Source organism: Neolamprologus multifasciatus, chromosome 9, assembly GCF_963576455.1.
Source record: "Neolamprologus multifasciatus chromosome 9, fNeoMul1.2, whole genome shotgun sequence".
NCBI lineage: Eukaryota > Metazoa > Chordata > Actinopteri > Cichliformes > Cichlidae > Neolamprologus > Neolamprologus multifasciatus.
The window spans coordinates 31,737,276-31,759,745 of record NC_140447.1 but is presented as its reverse complement, the minus strand read 5'-3'; the positions used below and the strand labels follow the sequence as shown (position 1 = coordinate 31,759,745).

The window sequence follows — 22,470 nt, the reverse complement described above, 5'->3', positions numbered from 1 at the left end:
TGTTTCAATGTCAACAGTATTAGAAAATATAGCGTCGAATCAATGTCAGCTTTCAACATTGATTCAATATCAAAACCTGACGTTGTTTCAATAACAATAAAGGGTGCAAGAGTGACGTTAGGTCAACGTCACACCTCAACGTTGATTCAATGACATCCCCTGATATTGACTGAACATTGTTTCAATGTTTCCTTGCTATCTGGCTTGTGGCAAACTGCAAACGGGACTTTGTGCAGTGCACGACTAATAGTTGTCCTATGGACAGATTCCCCCACCTGAGCTGTAGATCTCTGCAGCTCGTCCAGAGTCACCATGGGCCTCTTGGCTGCATTTCTGATCAGCGCTCTCCTTGTTCGGCCTGTGAGTTTAGGTGGACGGCCTTGTCTTGGTAGGTTTACAGTTGTGCCATACTCCTTCCATTTCTGAATGATGGCTTGAAGAGTGCTCCGTGGGATGTTCAAGGCTTGGGAAATCTTTTTGTAGCCTAAGCCTGCTTTAAATTTCTCAATAACTTTATCCCTGACCTGTCTGCTGTGTTCTTTGGACTTCATGTTGTTGTTGTTGCTCCCAGTATTCTCTTAGACAACCTCTGAGGCCGTCACAGAGCAGCTGTATTTGTACTGACATTAGATTACACACAGGTGCACTCTATTTAGTCATTAGCACTCATCAGGCAACGTCTATGTGCAACTGACTGCACTCAGACCAAAGGGGCTGAATAATTACACACACCCCACTTTGCAGTTACTGTTAGTTATAAATGTTTGGAATCATGTCTGATTTTCGTTCCACTTTTCACATGTGCACCACTTTGTGTTGGTCTTTCACGTGGAATTCCAATAAAATTGATTCATGTTTGTGGCTGTAATGTGACAAAATGTGGAATAGTTCAAGGGGGCCGAATACTTTTGCAAACCACTGTAAAGGTTTATTTTGTCTAATCTAATCTAATAACTTTAATCTCAGCCAAACCGATTTACTCAGGAACAAACAAAACACTGAAAAAAAGCCCAACAATAACATTTTTAGGTTGTCTAAGTCACTTATATATTACGTTTAACCTGAGTAGCGAAAGACCGCGGTGACCTGAACATGATGTGCCGGGAGTTTGCCGTTCTCTGCGGCTCTAGTGACCCTCGAGCTCCCGGCGAGCTATCGAGCTGGTGGGTAACAGACATCTCCGAAAACGTCAAAGCAGTTTTGCAAATATGTGATATCTTGATAAACCGAGCAGATATTTGAAGTTTACACAGCTACTTTCTCGCCTTAAAAAAAAGTTTATTTTGTGACCCAGAAAGAGTAATAAGAGTAATATTAAAAACTTAGTAGCGGCCGCCATTGCCGGAAACTGGAGTTTGGCTGGGCCACGCTATGAATTCTGGGATATGGTGGGCCAAGAAGGACACACCCGACCCATCCTTCAAATTCGGGGAAAATGAGGACGCATTGGTCGGCTGCATACGGAGGAGTCTACAAATTTGGACAGCCTTCATCGTGTCGCTGTGACGTAATCGATCTACAAACGCGTCCTCAGGAGGATGCAGCCCATGAATTTGGACACCCCCTATGTTTACTACTGCATAGACACATTGAATTTCCAACACAAGGAAACGACATTTTGGAAATGTTTTCACCACCCAGAGAGGAGATTACAAAGCCCCCCACCCACCCACTTTGGTGCCTCTGATCACATCACTGTTGTGCTAATGCCTGCATACAGGCCCCTGGTCAAAGTCACTAAACCAGTTCGTAAGCAGGTACGTGTGTGGCCAGAAGGACCTGCAATACTGCTTTTCCACCACAGACTGGGAGATCCTTAAACAGGCCACCACACATGACAACACCACAGACCTGCAGGAATATACAGAAACTGTCATTGGCTACATCTCAAAAGGCATCGATGAGGTCATAGAGACCACTGTCCGGGCCAATCAGAAACCATGGCTCACAGGTGAGGTCTACAGGCTCCTGAGGGTGAGAAATGCAGCCTTGAAAGCTGGGGATGAGGTGAGCCTAACAACAGCAAGGGCAAACCTGTCACGTGCATCAGAGAGGTGGAAATGCAGCGCTCCAGGAGGATTTTGCAAAGCTTCAGTGACAGTAGAGACACTCAGAGGCTGTGGCAAGGGATACAGACCATCACAGACTACAAGCCCACTCCTCACACCGCTGTCGGGTCCACCACATTACCGTAAGAGCTAAATGAAATTTTCTCTCGCTTTGAGGCACAGAACGACACCCCAGCACAGAAGACTCCACCCCCCCCAACGATCGGGTGGTGACACTATCCCTAGACAGTGTGTGGAGATCCCTTGCCAGGATCAACACACGCAAAGCCCCAGGTCCTGACAACATGCTTGTCAGGACCTGCTGCAATCAGGAAGGAGACTGAAGAGCCTCCGGGCCAGAACCAGGAGACTGAGGCTACGTCCACATGTACACGGGTATTTTTGAAAACAGAGATTTTCCGTTTTCGTTTTAAAAAATAATCCCGTCCACATGTAAAGGTAGAAATGAGGGAAAACGCTGCTAGGAACATGCCAAAGCAACAGGTGGCGCTATATTCCTAACCGTGCAGAAATGTTGGCCAATCAGAAGTCTAGAAGCCTCGGTGGGAAAAAGTAAACAAAGCTGGGGCATAGAAGCAGAACCGAGTCGTATGTGTGGAGGGACAGTAACTGTGTGTGTATATGTAAGCATTTAAACACTGCAGAGAGAACAATTAACAGTAACAGTATTGTAGAAATTCAATTCACCGAAACAATAACGTGGCGCACAGTGTGATGTCAAAAAAGGCGCACACCTTTGATGCTGCGTTTTCTCCGTTTTTCTCGTCTACGTAAATGCAAAAACTGAGTTTTCAAAAATATCCACCCTGGCAGGCGTTTTTAGAAATCTGTTTTCAGTGACCAAAAACGCCGTTTACGTGTGGACGAAAGATGCAAACGCATAGAAAAATCTGCGTTTTCAAAAATACCCGGGTACATGTGGACATAGCCTGAGAGACAGCTTCATCCAGGCTGTCAGGATGCTGAATTCACTCCCTGCTCTCACACACCAACTCCAGACCTGCATTCATCTTTTCCCTCTGAAGCCCCCAAACATACAAACCCTGAGCCACCACCATTGCCCTTTCACTGACTGCCCCACTCCACCATTTGACCTTAGATCTGAAGAAGCTTCTCTCATAAGAGGTGAAATATCTTCAAGGAAACTTAAAGAAGTCCAGACGCTTTTCTTTCCAAGCTCCTTAGACTACGGTGACCTGGATGTCTGAGAACCTTCACAGACTGATTTTACAAGAACAACTTGTGTCAAAAATCCCTAGCAGTGCCTCTCTGTCACACACACAAATCACTACAGTTACAAATTTAATAACTTAAAAAACCTCAGAAAAACAGAACTGAGCAAAAACAAACAAACAAACCAGAGAACAGGTAAGAACATTAAAACTAAACAATAAATGAGCAAAGTAGTGCATGATAAATATAGATGAGAAATACAAAGTGCAATATAGAAACACTGGGTAAAAAGAAATGAACAATTAAAAAGGAGGATAAAAGATGTGAGCAGTAGTTAAACAGTAGAAATAAATATATAATAAACAAATAAAAATAGATAATAAATGAAAGCCAGGTCAGAAAGGTGAGTTTGGCTTTAAAAGCATGAAAACACACTGCTGTCTTCAGGAAGGCTGCTCCAGTAACATGTGGGTTTAGTTCTGACTTTAGGGACAAGTAAAAAAATGAAATAAAAACATCTGTCCAGACAACCTGACAGTCAAAAATATAAACTCAGGAACTTAAAAGGAAAACTGTGCTGACTTTGAACGTCCGCATCAAGATAAACTTACAGATTTAAGAGTCAAAAAGTGTCAAAAAGTCTGTATCCTTACCTGAGAGTTTCAAGTTTACAGTCAGGAGTCTTTAGTCCAACACACAGCAAATTCAATTCTGAATCCTGCAGCTCGTTCAAGCTCAGGTCCAGCTCTCTCAGATGATTGGATGGGGAGCTGAGAATTTCAGACAAAGCTTCAAAGCTTCTTTTTGAGAGTTTACAACCTCTCAGCCTGAGGAAGAATAACAATGCAGACATATTATTTTATTCATCTAGCATTATTAAACATATTTGTTCATAGATTCACTTACAGCACTTTCTTGGAGGCTTTGACCACTGGCAGCAGCTTCAAAAATGCCTTCTCTGAAGCAGAGTATTTCTCCAGGTCGAACTCATCCAGATCTGATGACAGTAAGATGAAGACCAGAGCCGACCACTGAGCAGGAGACAGTTTATCTGTGGAGAGACGTCCTGATCTCAGGGACTGTTGGATCTCCTCCACTAGAGAACAATCATCCAGTTCATTCAGACAGTGGAGCAGGTTGATGCTTTTCTCTGCAGACAGTTTCCCACTGAGCTTCTTCTTGATGTACTGAACTGTTTCCTGATTGGTCTGTGAGCTACTTCTTGTCTGTGTCAGCATGGATAGGAGATCCTGATTGGTCTGCAGTGAAAGACCCAGGAGGAAGCGGAGGAACAAGTCCAGGTGTCCATTTGGACTCTTCAAGGCTTTGTCCACAGCACTCTGGTAGAAGTCTTTTACAGTAAGTGTTTTCTGGAAAATTTTAGAGCGACGAGATTGTTTCTTAAGCAGGTTGACTCCAGAGTTGATGAAGGTCAGATAGACATGAAGAGCAGCAAAGAACTCCTGAATGCTCAGATGGACGAAACAGTAAACGACATCAGTGAACATGTGGCACTCCTCAGCTTTAAAGATCTGTGTGAACACTCCTGAGTACACTGAGGCTGCTTTGATATCGATGCCACACTCTGTCAGGTCTGATTCATAGAAGATCAGGTTTCCTTTCTGCAGCTGATCAAAAGCCAGTTTTCCCAGAGACTCAATCATCTTCTTGTTCTCTGGATTCCAGCGTGAATATTTCTTAGCTCCTCCATCATACTTGATGTCCTTCGTTTTTAGGTGAAATCGCATAAGGCGTAGGTAGAGCTCTGTGAGAGTCTTAGGCAGATCTTCGCTCTCTTTGTTCTTCATGACAAACTCCAGAACTGTAGCAGTGATCCAGCAGAAGACTGGGATGTGGCACATGATGTGGAGGCTTCGTGATGTCTTGATGTGGGAGATGATGCTGCTGGCCTGCTCCTCATCTCTGAATCTCTTCCTGAAGTACTCCTCCTTCTGTGGGTCAGTGAACCCTCTGACCTCTGTCACCATGCCAACACAGTCAAGAGGGATCTGATTGGCTGCTGCAGGTCGTGTGGTTATCCAGAGGCGAGCAGAGGGAAGCAGTTTCCCCCTGATGAGGTTTATCAGCAGCACATCCACTGAGGTGGACTTTCTAGGGTCAGTCAGGATTGTTGTTCTGTCGAAGTCCAGAGGAAGTCGACACTCATCCAGACCATCTAAGATGAACACGACCTGGAAGTTTTCAAATCTGTAGATTCCTGCTTCTTCAGTTTCAGTAAAGAAGTGATGAACAAGTCCCACCAAGCTGAACTTTTCCTCTTTCAGCCGATTCAGCTCTCTGAAAGTGAATGGAAACATGAACTGGAAGTCCTGGTTGGCTTTGTCTTCAGCCCAGTCCAGAGTGAACTTCTGTGTTAGGACAGTTTTCCCAATGCCAGCCACTCCCATTGTCAGCACTGTTCTGATTGGTTTATCTCTTCCAGGTGGGAGTTTAAAGATATCTTCTTGTCTGATGATTGTTTCTGGTCTGTCTGGTTTCGTTGCTGCTGTTTCAATCTGTCTGACCTCATGTTCATCATTGACCTCTGCAGTCCCTCCCTCTGTGATGTAGAGCTCTGTGTAGATCTGATTCAGGAGGGTCTGGTTTCCTGTTGTAGAAATCCCCTCATGCACACACTGGAACGTCTGTTTCAGGTTTGACTTGAGTTTGAGCTGACACTCAGGGACAATCTCTGCATGAAGATACAGCAAATGACACAAATGAGAAAACTGCATTCTGGTTACTGTGGTTATGTGTTCAGTTCACTGGACTCTTGGTGTCATGATCCAGGTGAGTCTGACTAACTTTCCACAGCATCAGCTCTCCTCCCCTGGGTGGAGCCCTCCTCACTCCTCACTCCTCCTCACCTGTTGCCAATTACTCCGGCAGTATTTATGAGCAGCACTCACAATGAACCTTCTCCAGACTGTCTGCTTACCACAGTCAGTTCTCTGCCTCACATTTTGTCTTGTGCTCCTCAGCTTGTTTCGCGTAACCCTCTTTTCTTGTTCCCTAGTCGGCACCTGGATATATCTTCCAACTCTCGCCATAAGTCACGCCTCAGGATTCTGGCCTGCCGCTGCTGGTAAAACTCACTCTTGCAAACTGCCCTCCTCACCTGCCTGCCTCCCTGTGCACCCACATCTCACTCTGTACCCAGATTTAATTCATCTCCTCCAGCTGATCTCCACCTGCAGCCACGTAAGACCTCTTAGTTTTTAAATCTTGGACTCATTCACTACACTGTGGCCCACTCTGATTATTATCTCCTTTGTTCCAGTGATCCTGGATAGTTTCTATCCGCCCGTTTCTGCCCCTGTTGTTCCTTTGACCTGCCTCAGCTTATCTTCTGGCCTCAGCTCTGCACTTCTCATAATACCTCGCTTGCTGTTGAATTTAGCCGTGATTCAGCTTTCTCCGTCAAGAAATCTAGTAAAATACATTTCTGTTAAAAGTCAGTCAGCCTCTGGTTTTTGGTTCTGCACTTGAGTCCTTTTCATGAGTCATTGAGCCCTGACACTTGGGTTATAACTGAGGGCAGGTTTTATAGAGACACATTCGATTTAATGTTTATTTATACAGCACCAAATCAATACTAGCAAACACTTCACATATTACGTAAACAACACTATGGAGCCAGTAATGAATAAATATGTAGAATAAATGAAAGATTTTCAATTATAACAACAACAGTCACCCCAATGTGCTTTATATTGTAAGGTAAAGAACCTACAATAACACAACAGACAAAACCCAACTATCTTTTTGGGTCCTGAAACCTGAAGGCTCTGCCTCCCATTCTACTTTTAAATACTCTAGGAACAACAAGTAGGCCTGCAGCGTGAGAGCGAAGTGCTCTAATACAGCGGTCCCCAACCATTTTTACGCCACGGACCGGTTTATGCCCGACAATATTTTCATGGACCGGCCTTTAAGGTGTCGCGGATAAATACAACAAAATAAAACTAGTACCGGTACCAAAAAAAAGAAAATTTATTCATAACACACGTGAAAAGACCCAGGAAAACAGAGTTAACGATAAAAACGATAACAAAATAACGCTGAAAACCGATAAAAAAACCTGAAAACTATACATTTCACACCTGAGCCTCAACTCTCGTGGCCCGGTACCAAACGACTCACGGACCGGTACCGGTCCGAGGCCCGGGGGTTTGGGACTGCTGCTCTAATAGGGTGATATGGTACTACAAGGTCATTAAGATAAGATGGGGCCTGATTATTTAAGACCTTGTATGTGAGGAGCAGGATTTTGAATTCTGGATTTAACAGGAAGCCAAAACAGGAGAAATCTGCTCTCTCTTTCTAGTCCCTGTCAGTACTCTTGCTGCAGCATTTTGGATTAACTGAAGGCTTTTCAGGGAGTTTTTAGGACTTCCTGATAATAATGAATTACAGTCGTCCAGCCTGGAAGTAATAAATGCATGAACTAGTTTTTCAGCGTCACTCTGAGACAGGATATTTCTAACTTTAGAGATGTTGCACAAATGGAAGAAAGCAGTCTTACATATTTGTTTAATATGTGCATTGAAAGACATGTCCTGGTCAAAAATGACTCCAAGGTTCCTCACAGTGTTACTGGAGGCCAAGGTAATGCCATCCAGAGTAAGAATCTGGTTAGATACCATATTTCTAAGATTTTCAGCGCCGAGTACAATAACCTCAGTTTGATCTGAATTAAGAAGCAGAAAGTTAGTGGCCATCCAAGTCTTTATGTCTTTAAGACATTCCTGCAGTTTAACTAATTGGCGTGTGTTATCTGGCTTCATGGACAGATAGAGCTGGGTGTCACCTGCATAGCAGTGTAAATGTATGCCATGTCTTCTAATGATGCACTTGAAAAAGCACTTTGATCATATTTGTGACATGTCCCAAACTGTTGTTGTCTCCTCATTTATGTTGATAAAACAGCTCTAAAACCAATCGGACAATATAAATCTGTAAAATGTGCAGAAAACCTGCTGCTGGTCCCATTTTAATCAAACCAACCCAAAGAGCAGATATTCATGTGTACACAGGAGGTTATTTGTGCAGATGCATAAAACACAAACTGTTGGCTTTCTGCAGTCTCTCACTCCTGAAAGTGTTGGCAAGTGTTTTGGATTTATTATTTATATGGATGGTAATGGCACCTGTGTAATGTTAACTAATGTTTTTATTGTTTGTGTGTTTTTTGTTTAGTCATTCCCTGACTTACCTTTGGGTTCTGGGATGGTTTTATTTAAATTCTCCCTCAGATCATTCTTGTTTATCCTCCCCAAAAGGATTTTAGCGACTTCAAAAGTGTTGATAAAGTAGGTCTCAAACATCAGATCCACTACTTTTGTCCTCTCTGCATTCTCCAGTTTACTCGCTGGGATTGCTGGTAAACCTTCTACAGACCCGTTCTTCAGATGCCACTTGAACTTTTTAAAGTCTTTACGTTCCAAATCCTCCAAAGTCCCCAGAAGGATTTCTTTAGGTGTCGTCATCTTTTACCCTGTAAGGATCCGATAAACACAAAGACTGTAACAACAGCTGGAGAGGTAATTGTCTGATTTTAACAATTTAACATGATTCTAACAGCAGTTCATCACAACCACCAATAAATTTCTAAGGCTCAGAATGTAACAAAATTGCACATAAAGAAGCACATAGAGAAGTATCCAAGTAACACTTTGCTACAATATAAAACAAACTATATAAATAAAGAAAATATATATAAACTAAATATATACACTATCCGTCAAACGTTTTAGAACAGCCCAATTTTTCCAGTGTTTTTGTCACGGTTTGCGAGCCGTGTGTAAATTATTAAAGGACCCTTTATGCTGGCAGCTCAGATGCAAGTGAGTTTATTCATCACATGGTGATACAAACAGAAATGACGAAGGTGAGCATGGAAACTAAGCAAAAACCTAAACCGAGAAAAATAACAGTACACGAATATGAAAAAGTACACGAAGGGAAGACGAAAACACAGAACACAAGGGGTGGGAGCAAAGCACCACAACACATCACTATATAGACAGTTACACAGAGGGAGACACAGAAGGCAACAACACAGGGCGGAACAAATGGACAGAGAAGACTAAACACAGAACAGAGTGCACAGAGAAACAAGGGGGCAGGGAATCAAAACCTAGGAAGCATAGAATAACTCACAAACAAAACTGACATAATACAAAAATCACAAAGAACTGAAAACACTAGAGCAGGAGACCCAGGACCCTGACAGATACGCAGACGAACCAGCAACTAACAGAGGCAAACACAAGGCTTAAATACACAGAGGGATAACGAGGGAATGAGACACAGAAGGAGGACACAGCTGGGAGTGACTGACAAGACGAGACAGAGGAAACGCAAACTAAACACACTGACATGAGACACGGACCTTCACAACAAAGCAGGAAATACATAGACTGAACTTAGAGGTACAATAAAACACAGAACCAAAACGTAAGAATAAACAAAGATACATCATGAAATCAAAGATTAACAATACACAACAGAAAACACTGAGTCACAGACCCAGGATCGTGACAGTTTTATTGAAAATATCCTTTTTATTTCTCATTGCACTCTGAAATGAAAGCGTAGTACAAATAAGCAGTTGGAGTTAAAAATAAATCATGAAACACATTTATAGACCAAAGTTTATTCTAAACGTTTGACTGAACACACCCGTGGCTTCTGTCTACAATAGAAATCAAATATTCTCCCACATCTGTAGCAGATGTTCCCATAAATGTGGACCTTGTAATAACAATAATAATAATAATAACTTTATTAAGCGCTTTCAAACAAAGTGCTGTACAAGTAAAGAGATAAATAAAATAAGAGCAATACATAGCAATACAGGTAAAAGACACAACACAAGTTAAAAACAATAAAAATGTAAAAACTAAAAGCCACAGAATTAAGACATGTAGGATCGGGTGAACAAATGTGTCTTCAACTTAGTTTTAAAAACCTCCACAGAGCAGCCTGCCGAATATCTTGAGGGAGGTTGTTCCACAGAAACGGGGCACGAAAAGAAAAAGCTCTCCAACTGTCTTTTTTCTGGCTCTAAGAACCTTTAGAAGACCAGAGTCCTGAGATCGGAGAGCACGAGATGGAACGTAAAGATGTAAAAGGTCGGAGAGGTATGAAGGTGCCGATCTGTTTAAAGCCTTGTAGGTGAGCAGCAGGACCTTAAACTCTGCTCGAACCTGACAAGGTAGCCAGTGAAGAGATCTCAGAACAGGGTAATGTGCTTAAATTTCCCAGTTCTTGTTCAAATGTGAGCAGCTGCATTTTGCACCATCTGTAGACCTCTGAAACTTTTCTTTGGTAGCCCAGAAAGAAGAGCATTACAATAATCAATATGTGAAGACAGAAATGCATGGACAAGAACCTCTGCAGTGTCGCTTGACAAAACCTGTCTGATTTTGGCTGATGTTCCTCTAATGATAAAGGCGGTCTTTGTTATCTCTTTTACACGAGACTCGAAGGAGAGCACCATATCGAACCACACGCCCAAGTTTTTTTAACTTGTTCCTGCAATTTATGACACTGTCATCAATTTTCAAGACGAAATTTTGGGACAAGTGCTGAAATTTGTGTGGCCCAATGACCTTCAACTCTGTCTTATCAGTATTTAGGAGCAAGAAATTATCCGATAACCAGCCCTTAATTGCAGATAAACAACATTCTAGTTTAGAGACTTCAGCACAATTTCCAATGGTTAAAGGAACATAAAGCTGCAGGTCATCAGCGTAACAATGAAAGGTTACATTAAAAGAACGTAAAAGAACACCAAGAGGCAGCAGGTACATAGAAAACAGCAGTGGTCCAAGTATGGAGCCCTGAGGGACCCCATGCCTCACTGCACAGGTCTCAGAGAGATCATTTTTAAAGCTAACAGTCTGAGACCTCCCAAACAGGTAAGATCTCAGCCATGATAAAACATTTCCTGTAACTCCAATAAAATGTTCAAGCCTATTCATTAAAATGCAGTGATCCATAGTGTCAAACGCAGCACTTAGATCCAGCAGTAATAAAACTGAAGTGCGATCCTTGTCTGCATTTACCAGCAGATCATTTACCACTTTGACTAAAGCTGTTTCTGTGGAGTGATTTGGTCTAAAAGCAGACTGAAATGCTTCAAACAGATTGTTAGTTGACAAATGCTCAGTGAGCTGCTTAAAAACCACTTTTTCAAAGACTTTAGATAAAAAAAGACAGATGTGAGATGGGTCTAAAGTTTGTGACCATGTCAACATCCAGTCTGGGCTTTTTCAAGATCGGCACTACCACAGCTGATTTAAAACATTCAGGAAAGACTCCGGTCATCAGTGAAGTATTTAAAAGAAACAGAATGTAGGGTCCTAATGCTGATCACAGTTCCTTTATAGCCCAGGCTGGTAGAGGATCCAAAGAACAGGTTGCATATCGAGCTGCTTTTACAACCTTAGTTAATCCAGACAGGGAAATACAGATGGACCAATATTACGTATCGACATCGGTCCGATACTGACGTAAATTACTGGATCGGATATTGGAGAGAAATAAAATCCATCCGATCCATTAAATATCAAAAACTTGCGACACGGCGTAACTCGGCTCGTAACCGTAGCACGTCACAGCAGTATGTGTCACGTGATAGAGCGGCTGTGTGTATTTGTAGCCTTGCTACAACCCGGCATTTCATCTCCAAGAAAGTGATCCCAGAGAGAAGTAAAGCAAATGTGTAAGTTCATCTCTGAATGTTTGTAAAGCATTCCCTCGTTAAGCTTAACAACCGATATATGGAGCGACTGCCTCTTCTCTCTCCTGCTGCTGCTTCAATCATGAAACTGATCAGCTGATCGGCTTTTCTGTCGCGAGTCCGTCTCTCTTGTTTGTTTTTGGCCCACTTTGCACCAGAAAGAGGAAACCAGCGGCTGAACAACAGCAGCACGTTTAAGCTTGATAAGCTGTTGTTAGAATTTATTTAATATTACTTTCTACACCAGGATCTTTTTCTAGCCGACAGCTGGTAACTGTGCAGGGGCGGATCTAGCAAAGTTTAGCCAGGGGGGCCGCTAGGGCATGAACAGGGAAAAGGGGGTACAAAGACATACTTTTCTTTCTTATTCTCATTTAAAATGTCGAGCTTTTAATAAATAATTATCTGAATCTTACACCCAAAGTTTTAATCTGATGTAAAATGTATAGAAGTCCATTACTGTATATAGTAACTGTTAAGTCTAATATACCCTAGTAAGCTATAGTACTTTTTCTTTTGGGAAGGTACCATCTGTGCAGTCTGCAGTTCTGTTGAAGAAAGATGTTGAATCTATTTAATTATTGTAGAAAAATAATTTATTTCTGTGCATTTTTTTTCACACTGCATCAAATTAAAGTTGATTATGTCGATTAAGCATCATGAGGTGGAGGGTGGTTCCCTATTTTTTATTTATTTATTTTTTTGCTGGGAGTTTTAGAGCCCTATTAGTTAGGTTGCTTACTCTTTAAAATACCAGAATAGTGAGGATGGAGTAGGTTTAAGTTTATTAGATTGATAAAAAAGCAAGATATTTAAAAAACAGTTTTATTTATTAAAAAATACACTATATCGGATTCATATTGGTATCGGCAGATATCCAAATTTATGATATCGGTATCGGACATAAAAAAGTGGTATCGTGCCATCTCTACAGGGAAATAACCTTGAAGAGAACAGTTTATCAGCACCAACAGTCAAAGCAGCCGAGTAGTCTAATGAACAGCTTGAGGAGGGAGTAATCTGATTCCTAAGTGTTGCAGCCCTGTCTCTGAAAAATGTAAGAAAGTTATGAGCCATCAGATTAGAACAGCAGAGAGTTGACTTACTCTCTGTAAGTTGCGACACTGTGTTGAATAAGACTTTTGAGTTATGTTTATGGCTCATGATGAGATTTGAGAAATTATTTGCTTTCGCTGTCGACATCGCTGATTGAAGAGAAGACAATGAGTCCTTCCAAGCCTGGAGAAATACTTCTAGTCGGGAAGATCTCCAGTGACGCTCGGCTTTTCTACAATTTCTTCTCAAGTTCAGGAGCTCCTCATTTAACCAGGGCATAGGGTTCCTTTTTTGGACATTTCAACTTCTTTACAGGAGCAACAGAGTCCAGTAGTTCAACAAGTGTATTATTAAGATTCGCAGTCAAGGTGTCCACACATAACTCCTGGGTAAAAATAGGGTCCAACACATCAGGTAGATGTAATTTAACTCCAAGCAATGCTTCGGGGCTAATATAACGAGATGATCTGAGGGGCAGGTTTCCCTCACAGAAGCTGGAGATTTAGGGATTGAAATATAAAATAATATTGCTGAGTGGTCTAGAATAGGTAAAACACAATTTTCAGTCATTGATACATTCAGTCCGTAGCCCAAGACAAGGTCTAGAGTGTGGCCCTTACGTGTTGGCCCAGACATGTGTGAAGTTTAAGGAATCAATTACATTCAAGAAATCTTTGACCAGGGGTTTATCCTCACAACACAGATGAATATTAAAGTCCCCCACTATAAGAATCCTTTCATAGTGAGCGATAAAACATGTCAAGAAGTCTGAAAATTCTGAAATAAACAAGTCATTATATTTAGGTGGACGATAGATGACTATAATTAGAACCACAGGACAGCCTAAAGTCAGGAGTTGGGACTCAAATGAGGTAAAAACACCAGGACTTTGTATCTGTTTGCATTTAAAACAGTCTTTGATGATAGAGGCTACCCCACCCCCCTCCTAACCTGGGGGAGCTGAAGAAGCTGGCATCGGTAAAGTTCCAGTAAGGAGCCACTTCACCAGGGCGCAGCCATGTCTCAGTTAGGAGCATGACATCCGGCTTATGAGTACCAAAGAAGTCCCGAAGAACATGAGTTTTATTTGATACAGATCTTGTGTTTAAGAGAGCTAATTTAACTGTCTGTCCATCCGTGGTAGCAGGCAGTATTTGTAGGTTGTTTATATTTCCTCCACCTCCCCTCGTATCCCGTCGGCATGGCGACCAATAAAGCAGCTTCTGGTGAGCGTGCTCCGATGACGTCCGGTAAACAGGAAGAAGGCAGCGCTGTTTGAGGCCAAAATAAAGTCCCAAACAGCCGGGGTCACCGATGGTAAGGACCATGTAGGTTGCTTTGCTTTCAGTCTTCTGTCCAGTTCAAACCAGCTCGATGGGGTTTCAGTCTGGAGACTGTGCTGGACACTCCATGTTTTCAAGCTCACCATCTTGTTCTTTCTTCCTGAGGTAGTTCTGGCACAGCTTGGACTGATGTTTGGGGTCATTATCGTGCTGTAGGATGAACCCCTGACTGTACTTTTGCCACCTCTGCTCTGCACTCACTGTGTTTACAGTGGCTTGCAAAAGTATTCGGCCCCCTTGAACTTTCCCACATTTTGTCACATTACAGCCACAAACATGAATCAGTGTTATTGGAATTCCAGGTGAAAGACCAACACAAAGTGGTGCACACGTGAGAAGTGGAACCAAAATCATACATGATTCCAAACATGTTTTACAAATAAATAACTGTAACGTGGGGTGTGTGTAATTATTCAGCCCCCGAGTCAATACTTTGTAGAACCAGCTTTTGCGGCAGTTACAGCTGCCAGTCTTTTAGGGTCTGTCTCTACCAGCTTTGCACATCTACAGACTGAAATCCTTGTCTTTGTGTTTTCTCCTCTCTAAAGATTCTTAGGCCCCTCTGCAGCCCCTAATCTCCTCAGTGAGTTCAGCTGGTGCCGATGGGCCACACCGAGTCAGCTTTGGATAAAAGCATACCTGAGGCAGGCTTTCAGGAGGAGGCTCACTAGCCCCTGCCTTGGTAGTAACAGCTACTTTAGCCAACTTGCTGTGTATTTAACACACTTCTCACTGAAATTCTGGTTTTCGTCTCCTTGTTTCTGTTGTGGCTTTTGAGCCAGGTGGTGACAAGATGAAACTAAAGTGAAGCTCGTTGGTTTTCTGCTTCTCAGTTTACGGATCTGTTTTTAATAGTTTGTCAGAGCACTATAGTTCTAAACAGTGCTACATAAAATGATATGATTATATATTTTCATTATTTGTCACAGTAGTGTGAAAACCAGGATGTCTGGCCTAACCACAAAGAGGAGGAGCTAAAATTCTTTAGAGTCACTTCAGTTGCTTCAGGAGCAGAAAACGATTCAAAGTTGATCCTGATATACAGAAACATGAAGTACAGCAGAGTCTGTGGGTACCTGCAGAGCTGCATGCAGACCCTGAAATATCGACATGATCATCAGCAGCCCCTCTCTTATCCCTGTGCACCTTTATCTAAGCTCTGAACACCAGTCTGATCAAGAACCACACCCAGACCAGCTGAACAACACACACACACACACGTTTTTTTTCCTCATTCTTTCTTCCTCTCATCTACAGACCTGCTCCTCCTGTTTCGTTCCAAAAACTCACAAAACCACATTCCAAGAAGTGTCTGTGACAAAGATCAGCCTCTTACTGTCACGAGTGACGAGAGTGAACTTTATTTAGTGAGGAGGATGAAAAACAGAAACGGCGAGGCGAGAATAAACTTAAACAACTAACAAAAACAAACCTAAAACCAAACCCAGAGAAGTAGGGAGACACGGCGAGACAACGGCGGGCGATACACATCAAATAACGCAGACGAACCAGCAACAGGCAGGAGAACACACAGGGCTTAAATGCACACAGCAGTAATCAGGGGATGGGAGACAGGAGGGGAACACACCTGGGAGAAATCACAACAGACGAGGCAGGGGAAACGTAAACTGAACACACTCACATAAGACAAGGACCTTCAGAATAAAACAGGAAACTCACAGACACAGAGAACCAGACAACACACTGAACTGAACAGACTCACAAGCAGACACAGTGACACCATAGACAGACAGAGGGAACACAGAGAAGTGGGAGCAGGCAGGCACAGAACAAAACCCTAATGGATGGCAAACCGAACCTGAAGACATCACAGAATAAACAAGAACACAGAATATTATAAAGAAACACAAAACACTGAGTGGTCAGACTCAGGACCAGGACACTTACAGAGCAAAGATGAGCTTTATCGTCATTGTCATAAATATGACATAAACCCTTTTAAAACAACAGCAGTAATCCCAGAGACGTTCTTGAGCCTGTTTATCATGAGACTGATCTACACCCAGAAACAGGCTCATACGCTGGATCTTGTGCTGTCTTTAGGGTTACCGGTCCTAAACATGGAAACATGTGATGCTGTTTTTTCACTGTTGTGTTTGATATATTTTTATCTCACTGCCATTTTCCTCCTCTTATTCCAACACCCCATTGTTGTGTATTTAACCATCTGCAACAGAACTATTTTCCAGTGCTTTTAAGAAGTTTAAGATCTCCCCTCGGCGATGGTGCTGAGCAGATGGCATCTAATTTTTATGATAAATGCCAAACTGTCCTTGATGAGGTTGCTCCTTTTAAAACTCTGAAACCACAATCAGACCCGTGGATAAACGAGGCCGCTTGTTCAGCCGGACGAGAGAGCAGGAAGGCTGAACGTAAGTGGGAAACAGATGCAGGTGTGTTTCTGATGCTGAGAGACCGTCTGTACAGGTATCAGGACACTGTCAACGCAGAGAAGTCAAAAGCTGTTTCTAATATTATTGAGAAATGCTCCAACAATCATCAGCTTCTTTCTTCAATTATTTCTCCAGCTTCTCATATTAATAGTTATCAAAGATTCTACGTAAGTATATGAGGTCCCCAGACTGACCCTCTTTACTCCCATCACAACCTTCAAACAAAAGAAATGCACCAGAGGAGCTCTACACATGTGCCAAACAATTCCAAGCAAAGAAGAGAGAGACACACCCAGCCTCCGGCATACATGCCAACCCTCCTGATTTTTACAGGAGAACCCTGAATTTCAGTGCCCCTCCCAAAAATCTCCCGATTTTCCAGATTAGATTAAATAAAATTAGATTAGATTAAATAAAACTTTATTAATCCCCCAGGAGGGTTCCTCCGGGGTTTTCACACACCTGAATAAAATCAACAAGAAAAGCGATTAAACAGAAGTGTGAGATGGTCGAGAGTTTACGCCAGCGTCTGGTTATATTTCAGATAGCAAGGAGCCGATGGCAGAGTTTCACTCCACCGAGAGAGCTCATGATGTAATTCTGAAGGCTAGACCGACCAGTTTCACAGGCGCTCACTTCCAGCTTACCCAGCCTTCAGAGGACCCGACCCACTTATAGACCGCAAAGGCCGGGTCCTCAGGTGGATGCAGCCTCTGAATGTGGACACCCCCCTGTTTCCGGCCGGACAATAATAGCGGTTACATTTAACTTGTTCTATCCAATAAATAAACACTGTAAAATTCTATTTTTATGTATATATATATATGTATATTTATACCACTCCCCCAGGCCCCCCCAACAGCCCTTTTGAATGTCTCCCTAATTCTGAGGTCTGAAGGTTGGCAAGTATGGCCACAGGTGAGTTTCCTTAGCTGTGTCCCAATCCAGCGACACTTTGTAGTGTTCAATTGGAGAACGATTACGTCACAGCGACGCAACAAAGGGTGTCCCAATTCGAAGTGTACTCCACATGCGGTCGACAAATGTGCAGTTCATTTCCCCAAATTAGAAGTGTGGTCCAGTGTAGACTTCATGGTCCCACATGTCCCACAATTCATAGCGCGGCGGTGGGTGTGGATATTTTGTTTGGAAAAAAAACGGCGGATGCCTGAAGCGGAGCGGCCGAAGAGCAAACTTTTAAAAGTAAGTACTGAATATTGTGTCACTTATTTATGTGCGAATGTTTAATAATGAAGAACATTGAAACATGACTGTTGGCCACATGTCGGCAAAGTTATGTGACATTAGTGACGTTTGTACTAACTTGGTTTTAAAGCCTTTACTTTAAAATATACGCCGTTCAATAGTCGACCTTAATCTTACAGAGAATGTGATGATTTTATGGATATTTAAAGTCTGTCAAATAGTATTTCGAGGGCATGAAATGCTAATTTGTGGGCACGAATTGGGTCTAACGTGGCAACGAATTACGCATTTGTGGCAACGAAATAGATAACGTGCGCACATCATACTGATACAATTCCTGGACAGCTGCGTAGAGACATAAGCATAAGTAGGCTAAATCTATACACCGTGGACAGAGACGGTATGATTGAGTTTGATTTTAGGCTGGGAATGAGCTACAAATGCATTTTGAAAAGCCTGCAATGCAAGGAACCATTTTTACATTTAAACAGGACACTGAGAGCCCAGTCGCTTTACAGACGTAAGTAGGACCTGGACGCCGGGATAGATTTTATTGTCACCCAACTGCAAGGGCCTGGGAAGGATCACGGTTATTGGTCAAGTGTTTCGTGCCCACGAAGTAGTATTTTGTGGCCACAATTGATTTATTTTTTGAACCATGTCATCAGAGGGGCTCCGTAGAATTGGGATACAGCCCCTGAGATAGAAAGTGTGTGACTGTGAACTCGACTCTCTTTATGACACACACACACACAGACACACACACACACACACACACACACACACACAGACACTTGTTTTCAGATTTTAGTGAGGACACCAAAAAGCCTCAAAAATATCTCGTGGGGACGGGCATTTTGTGGGACTCTATTGGTCCCCACAAGTATAGTAGCATACCAACTCTTCGTCCTCACAGAGACGTCTAAACAGGTACACACACACACACACACAAACAGGTTTGTCAGGTTCCTCGGCTCGTTCTCTGCGTTCAGTCCATTGAAGGTGATTATTGAGCCAATCACAGCTACAGAGCTCACTGTGACTCTTCTTCTTCCCTCTACAGCATAGGTGTCAAACTCTGAAGCCATACCAGATTATTAGAGCTGGCCTACTGGTATTATACAGCTAATATATATGTTGTTTAGTATTAAGCTTTGCTTGTTCCATATTCAGTTTTTCAGCAAAACGTGTTTGAGTCCATAAGAAAAGATTCATTCTTAAATCTGGAGGAATAAATATATTTCAATAAATATTAATGTTAGCCCGCGACTTTGTTCCAGTTTTGAATTTTGGCCCACTGTGTACTTGAGTTTGACACCCCTGCTCTACAGTCACACAAACACACTCAGAGACTCTGACAGCAAAACTACAACAATGTGGTGTTAACACTCACCTGCCTCAGCTCCACCGTCCTCCTGCTGCTCTGAAGGAGGCTCAGCTGTTTCTCTTCCTGTTCTCACCTGCTCGGGTGGCTCCTCCCCTCTGCAGTTACAGGAAATCAGGTGTGTGTGTCTCTTGTTGAGACTGGTTCTTCCTGCTCTCTATCATCACATTGGGTGTTTCCAAATTCAGGGAGAGGACGCTTCGAATGCCACATTTGTAGGAAATTATATCACATGGACGCGACGAAGGCTGTTCAAATTTGAAGTCTTCCAAATGCGTCCTTCATTTCCCTGAATTTGAAGGATGGGTCAGGTGTGTCCTTTGTGGCCCAACATATCCCAGGATTCATTGTGGGCCATACAGGAGATATTTTTCTGATAATGATAGTGATCGAAGCGGGAGTTAATGCAGGAGACGAACACTTTCAAATGTAAGTATATGAAAATCTGGTGGTACAAAAGTTTTTATAGCGGGTGTGTTGTTAGGCTCTGGGCATCTGCATAGACATGTTCTTCTTTTGAGAATGTGAGGACAAACTTGAAAGAGAGACACTGTGGGAGTGGACACATCCACACTGGTGCTGCATCTGTGCTCACCACGATGGCCTCCTTCAGAGAGATGGAGGACTCACTCTGTCTTCTGGCTGATGTAAGTGTTCAGCTTTGAACAGCTGTCGTTGAAGAGAAGACAATGAGTCCTTCCAAGCCTGGAGAAATACTTCTAGTCGGGAAGATCTCCAGTGACGCTCGGCTTTTCTACAATTTCTTCTCAAGTTCAGGAGCTCCTCATTTAACCAGGGCATAGGGTTCCTTTTTTGGACATTTCAACTTCCTTACGGGAGCAACAGTAGTTCAACAAGTGTATTATTAAGGTTCGCAGTCAAGGTGTCCACACATAACTCCTGGGTAAAAATAGGGTCCAACACATCAGGTAGATGTAATTTAACTCCAAGCAATGCTTCGGGGCTAATATAATGAGATGATCTGAGGGGCAAGTTTCCCCTCTCAGAAGCTGGAGATTTAGGGATTAAAGTATCAAATAATATTGCTGAGTGGTCTAGAATAGGTAAAACACAATTTTCAGTCATTGATACATTCAGTCCGTAGCCCAAGACAAGGTCTAGGGTGTAGCCCTTACGTGTTGGCCCAGACACAAATTGTGTGAAGTTTAAGGAATCAATTACATTCAAGAAATCTTTGACCAGGGGTTTATCCTCACAACACAGATGAATATTAAAGTCCCCCACTATACGAATCCTTTCATAGTGAGCAATAAAACATGTCAAGAAGTCTGAAAATTCCAAAATAAACAAGTCATTATATTTAGGTGGACGATAGATGACTATAATTAGAACCAGCTCGATGGGGTTTCAGTCTGGAGACTGTGCTGGACACTCCATGTTTTCAAGCTCACCATCTTGTTCTTTCTTCCTGAGGTAGTTCTGGCACAGCTTGGACTGATGTTTGGGGTCATTATCGTGCTGTAGGATGAACCCCTGACTGTACTTTTGCCACCTCTGCTCTGCACTCACTGTGTTTACAGTGGCTTGCAAAAGTATTCAGCCCCCTTGAACTTTTCCACATTTTGTCACATTACAGCCACAAACATGAATCAATGTTACTGGAATTCCAGGTGAAAGACCAACACAAAGTGGTGAACACGTGAGAAGTGGAACCAAAATCATACATCTTTCCAAACATGTTTTACAAATAAATAACTGTAACATGGGGTGTGCGTAATTATTCAGCCCCTGAGTCAATACTTTGTAGAACCACCTTTTGCTGCAGTTCCAGCTGCCAGTCTTTTAGGGTCTGTCTCTACCAGCTTTGCACATCTACAGACTGAAATCCTTGTCTTTGTGTTTTCTCCTCTCTAAAGATTCTTAGGCCCCTCTGCAGCCCCTAATCTCCTCAGTGAGTTCAGCTGGTGCCGATGGGCCACACCGAGTCAGCTTTGGATAAAAGCATACCTGAGGCAGGCTTTCAGGAGGAGGCTCACTAGCCCTTGCCTTGGTAATAACAGCTACTTTAGCCAACTTGCTACGTATTTAAGATAAAACCTCTTCTCACCTAAATTCTGGTTTTCGTCTCCTTGTTTCTGTTGTGGCTTTTGAGCCAGGTGGTGACAAGATGAAACTAAAGTGAAGCTCGTTGGTTTTCTGCTTCTCAGTTTACGGATCTGTTTTTAATGGTTTGTCAGAGCACTATAGTTCTAAACAGTGCTACATAAAATGATATGATTATATATTTTTATTATTTGTCACAGTAGTGTGAAAACCAGGATGTCTGGCCTAACCACAAAGAGGAGGAGCTAAAATTCTTTAGAGTCACTTCAGTTGCTTCAGGAGCAGAAAACGATTCAAAGTTGATCCTGAGATACAGAAACATGAAGTACAGCAGAGTCTGTGGGTACCTGCAGAGCTGCATGCAGACCCTGAAATATCGACATGATCATCAGCAGCCCCTCTCTTATCCCTGTGCACCTTTATCTAAGCTCTGAACACCAGTCTGATCAAGAACCACACCCAGACCAGCTGAACAACACACACGTTTTTTTCCTCATTCTTTCTTCCTCTCATCTACAGACCTGCTCCTTCTGTTTTGTTCGAAAAACTCACAAAACCACATTCCAAGAAGTGTCTGTGACAAAGATCAGCCTCTTACTGTCACGAGTGACGAGAGTGAACTTTATTTAGTGAGGAGGATGAAAAACAGAAACGGTGAGGCGAGAATAAACTTAAACAACTAACAAAAACAAACCTAAAACCAAACCCACAGAAGTAGGGAGACACGGAGAGACAACGGAGGGCGATACGCAGACCATAACACACCAAATAACGCAGACGAACCAGCAACAGGCAGGAGAACACACAGGGCTTAAATGCACACAGCAGTAATCAGGGGATGGGAGACAGGAGGGGAACACACCTGGGAGAAATCACAACAGACGAGGCAGGGGAAACGTAATCTGAACACACTCACATAAGACAAGGACCTTCAGAATAAAACAGGAAACTCACAGACACAGAGAACCAGACAACACACTGAACTGAACAGACTCACAAGCAGACACAGTGA

The 22,470-nt window shown here is 42.7% G+C and overlaps 1 protein-coding gene across 1 annotated transcript in view; it reads right to left on the bottom strand.

The window, feature by feature from the left end:
* LOC146511908 (NACHT, LRR and PYD domains-containing protein 12-like) overlaps nt 1-22,040 on the bottom strand; it is a 249,349-nt gene extending 227,309 nt beyond the window's left edge. The window contains exons 1-4 of the mRNA XM_085171639.1: nt 19,404-22,040; nt 8,458-8,739; nt 4,149-5,934; nt 3,896-4,069 (exon numbers count right to left, since the gene is read on the bottom strand). Coding sequence (XP_085027765.1) covers nt 3,896-4,069; nt 4,149-5,934; nt 8,458-8,731 — 2,234 coding nt within the window. The 5' untranslated portion in view covers nt 8,732-8,739; nt 19,404-22,040. The remainder of the gene's footprint in view (nt 1-3,895; nt 4,070-4,148; nt 5,935-8,457; nt 8,740-19,403) is intronic.
* Between the last annotated feature and the right edge of the window lie 430 nt (nt 22,041-22,470).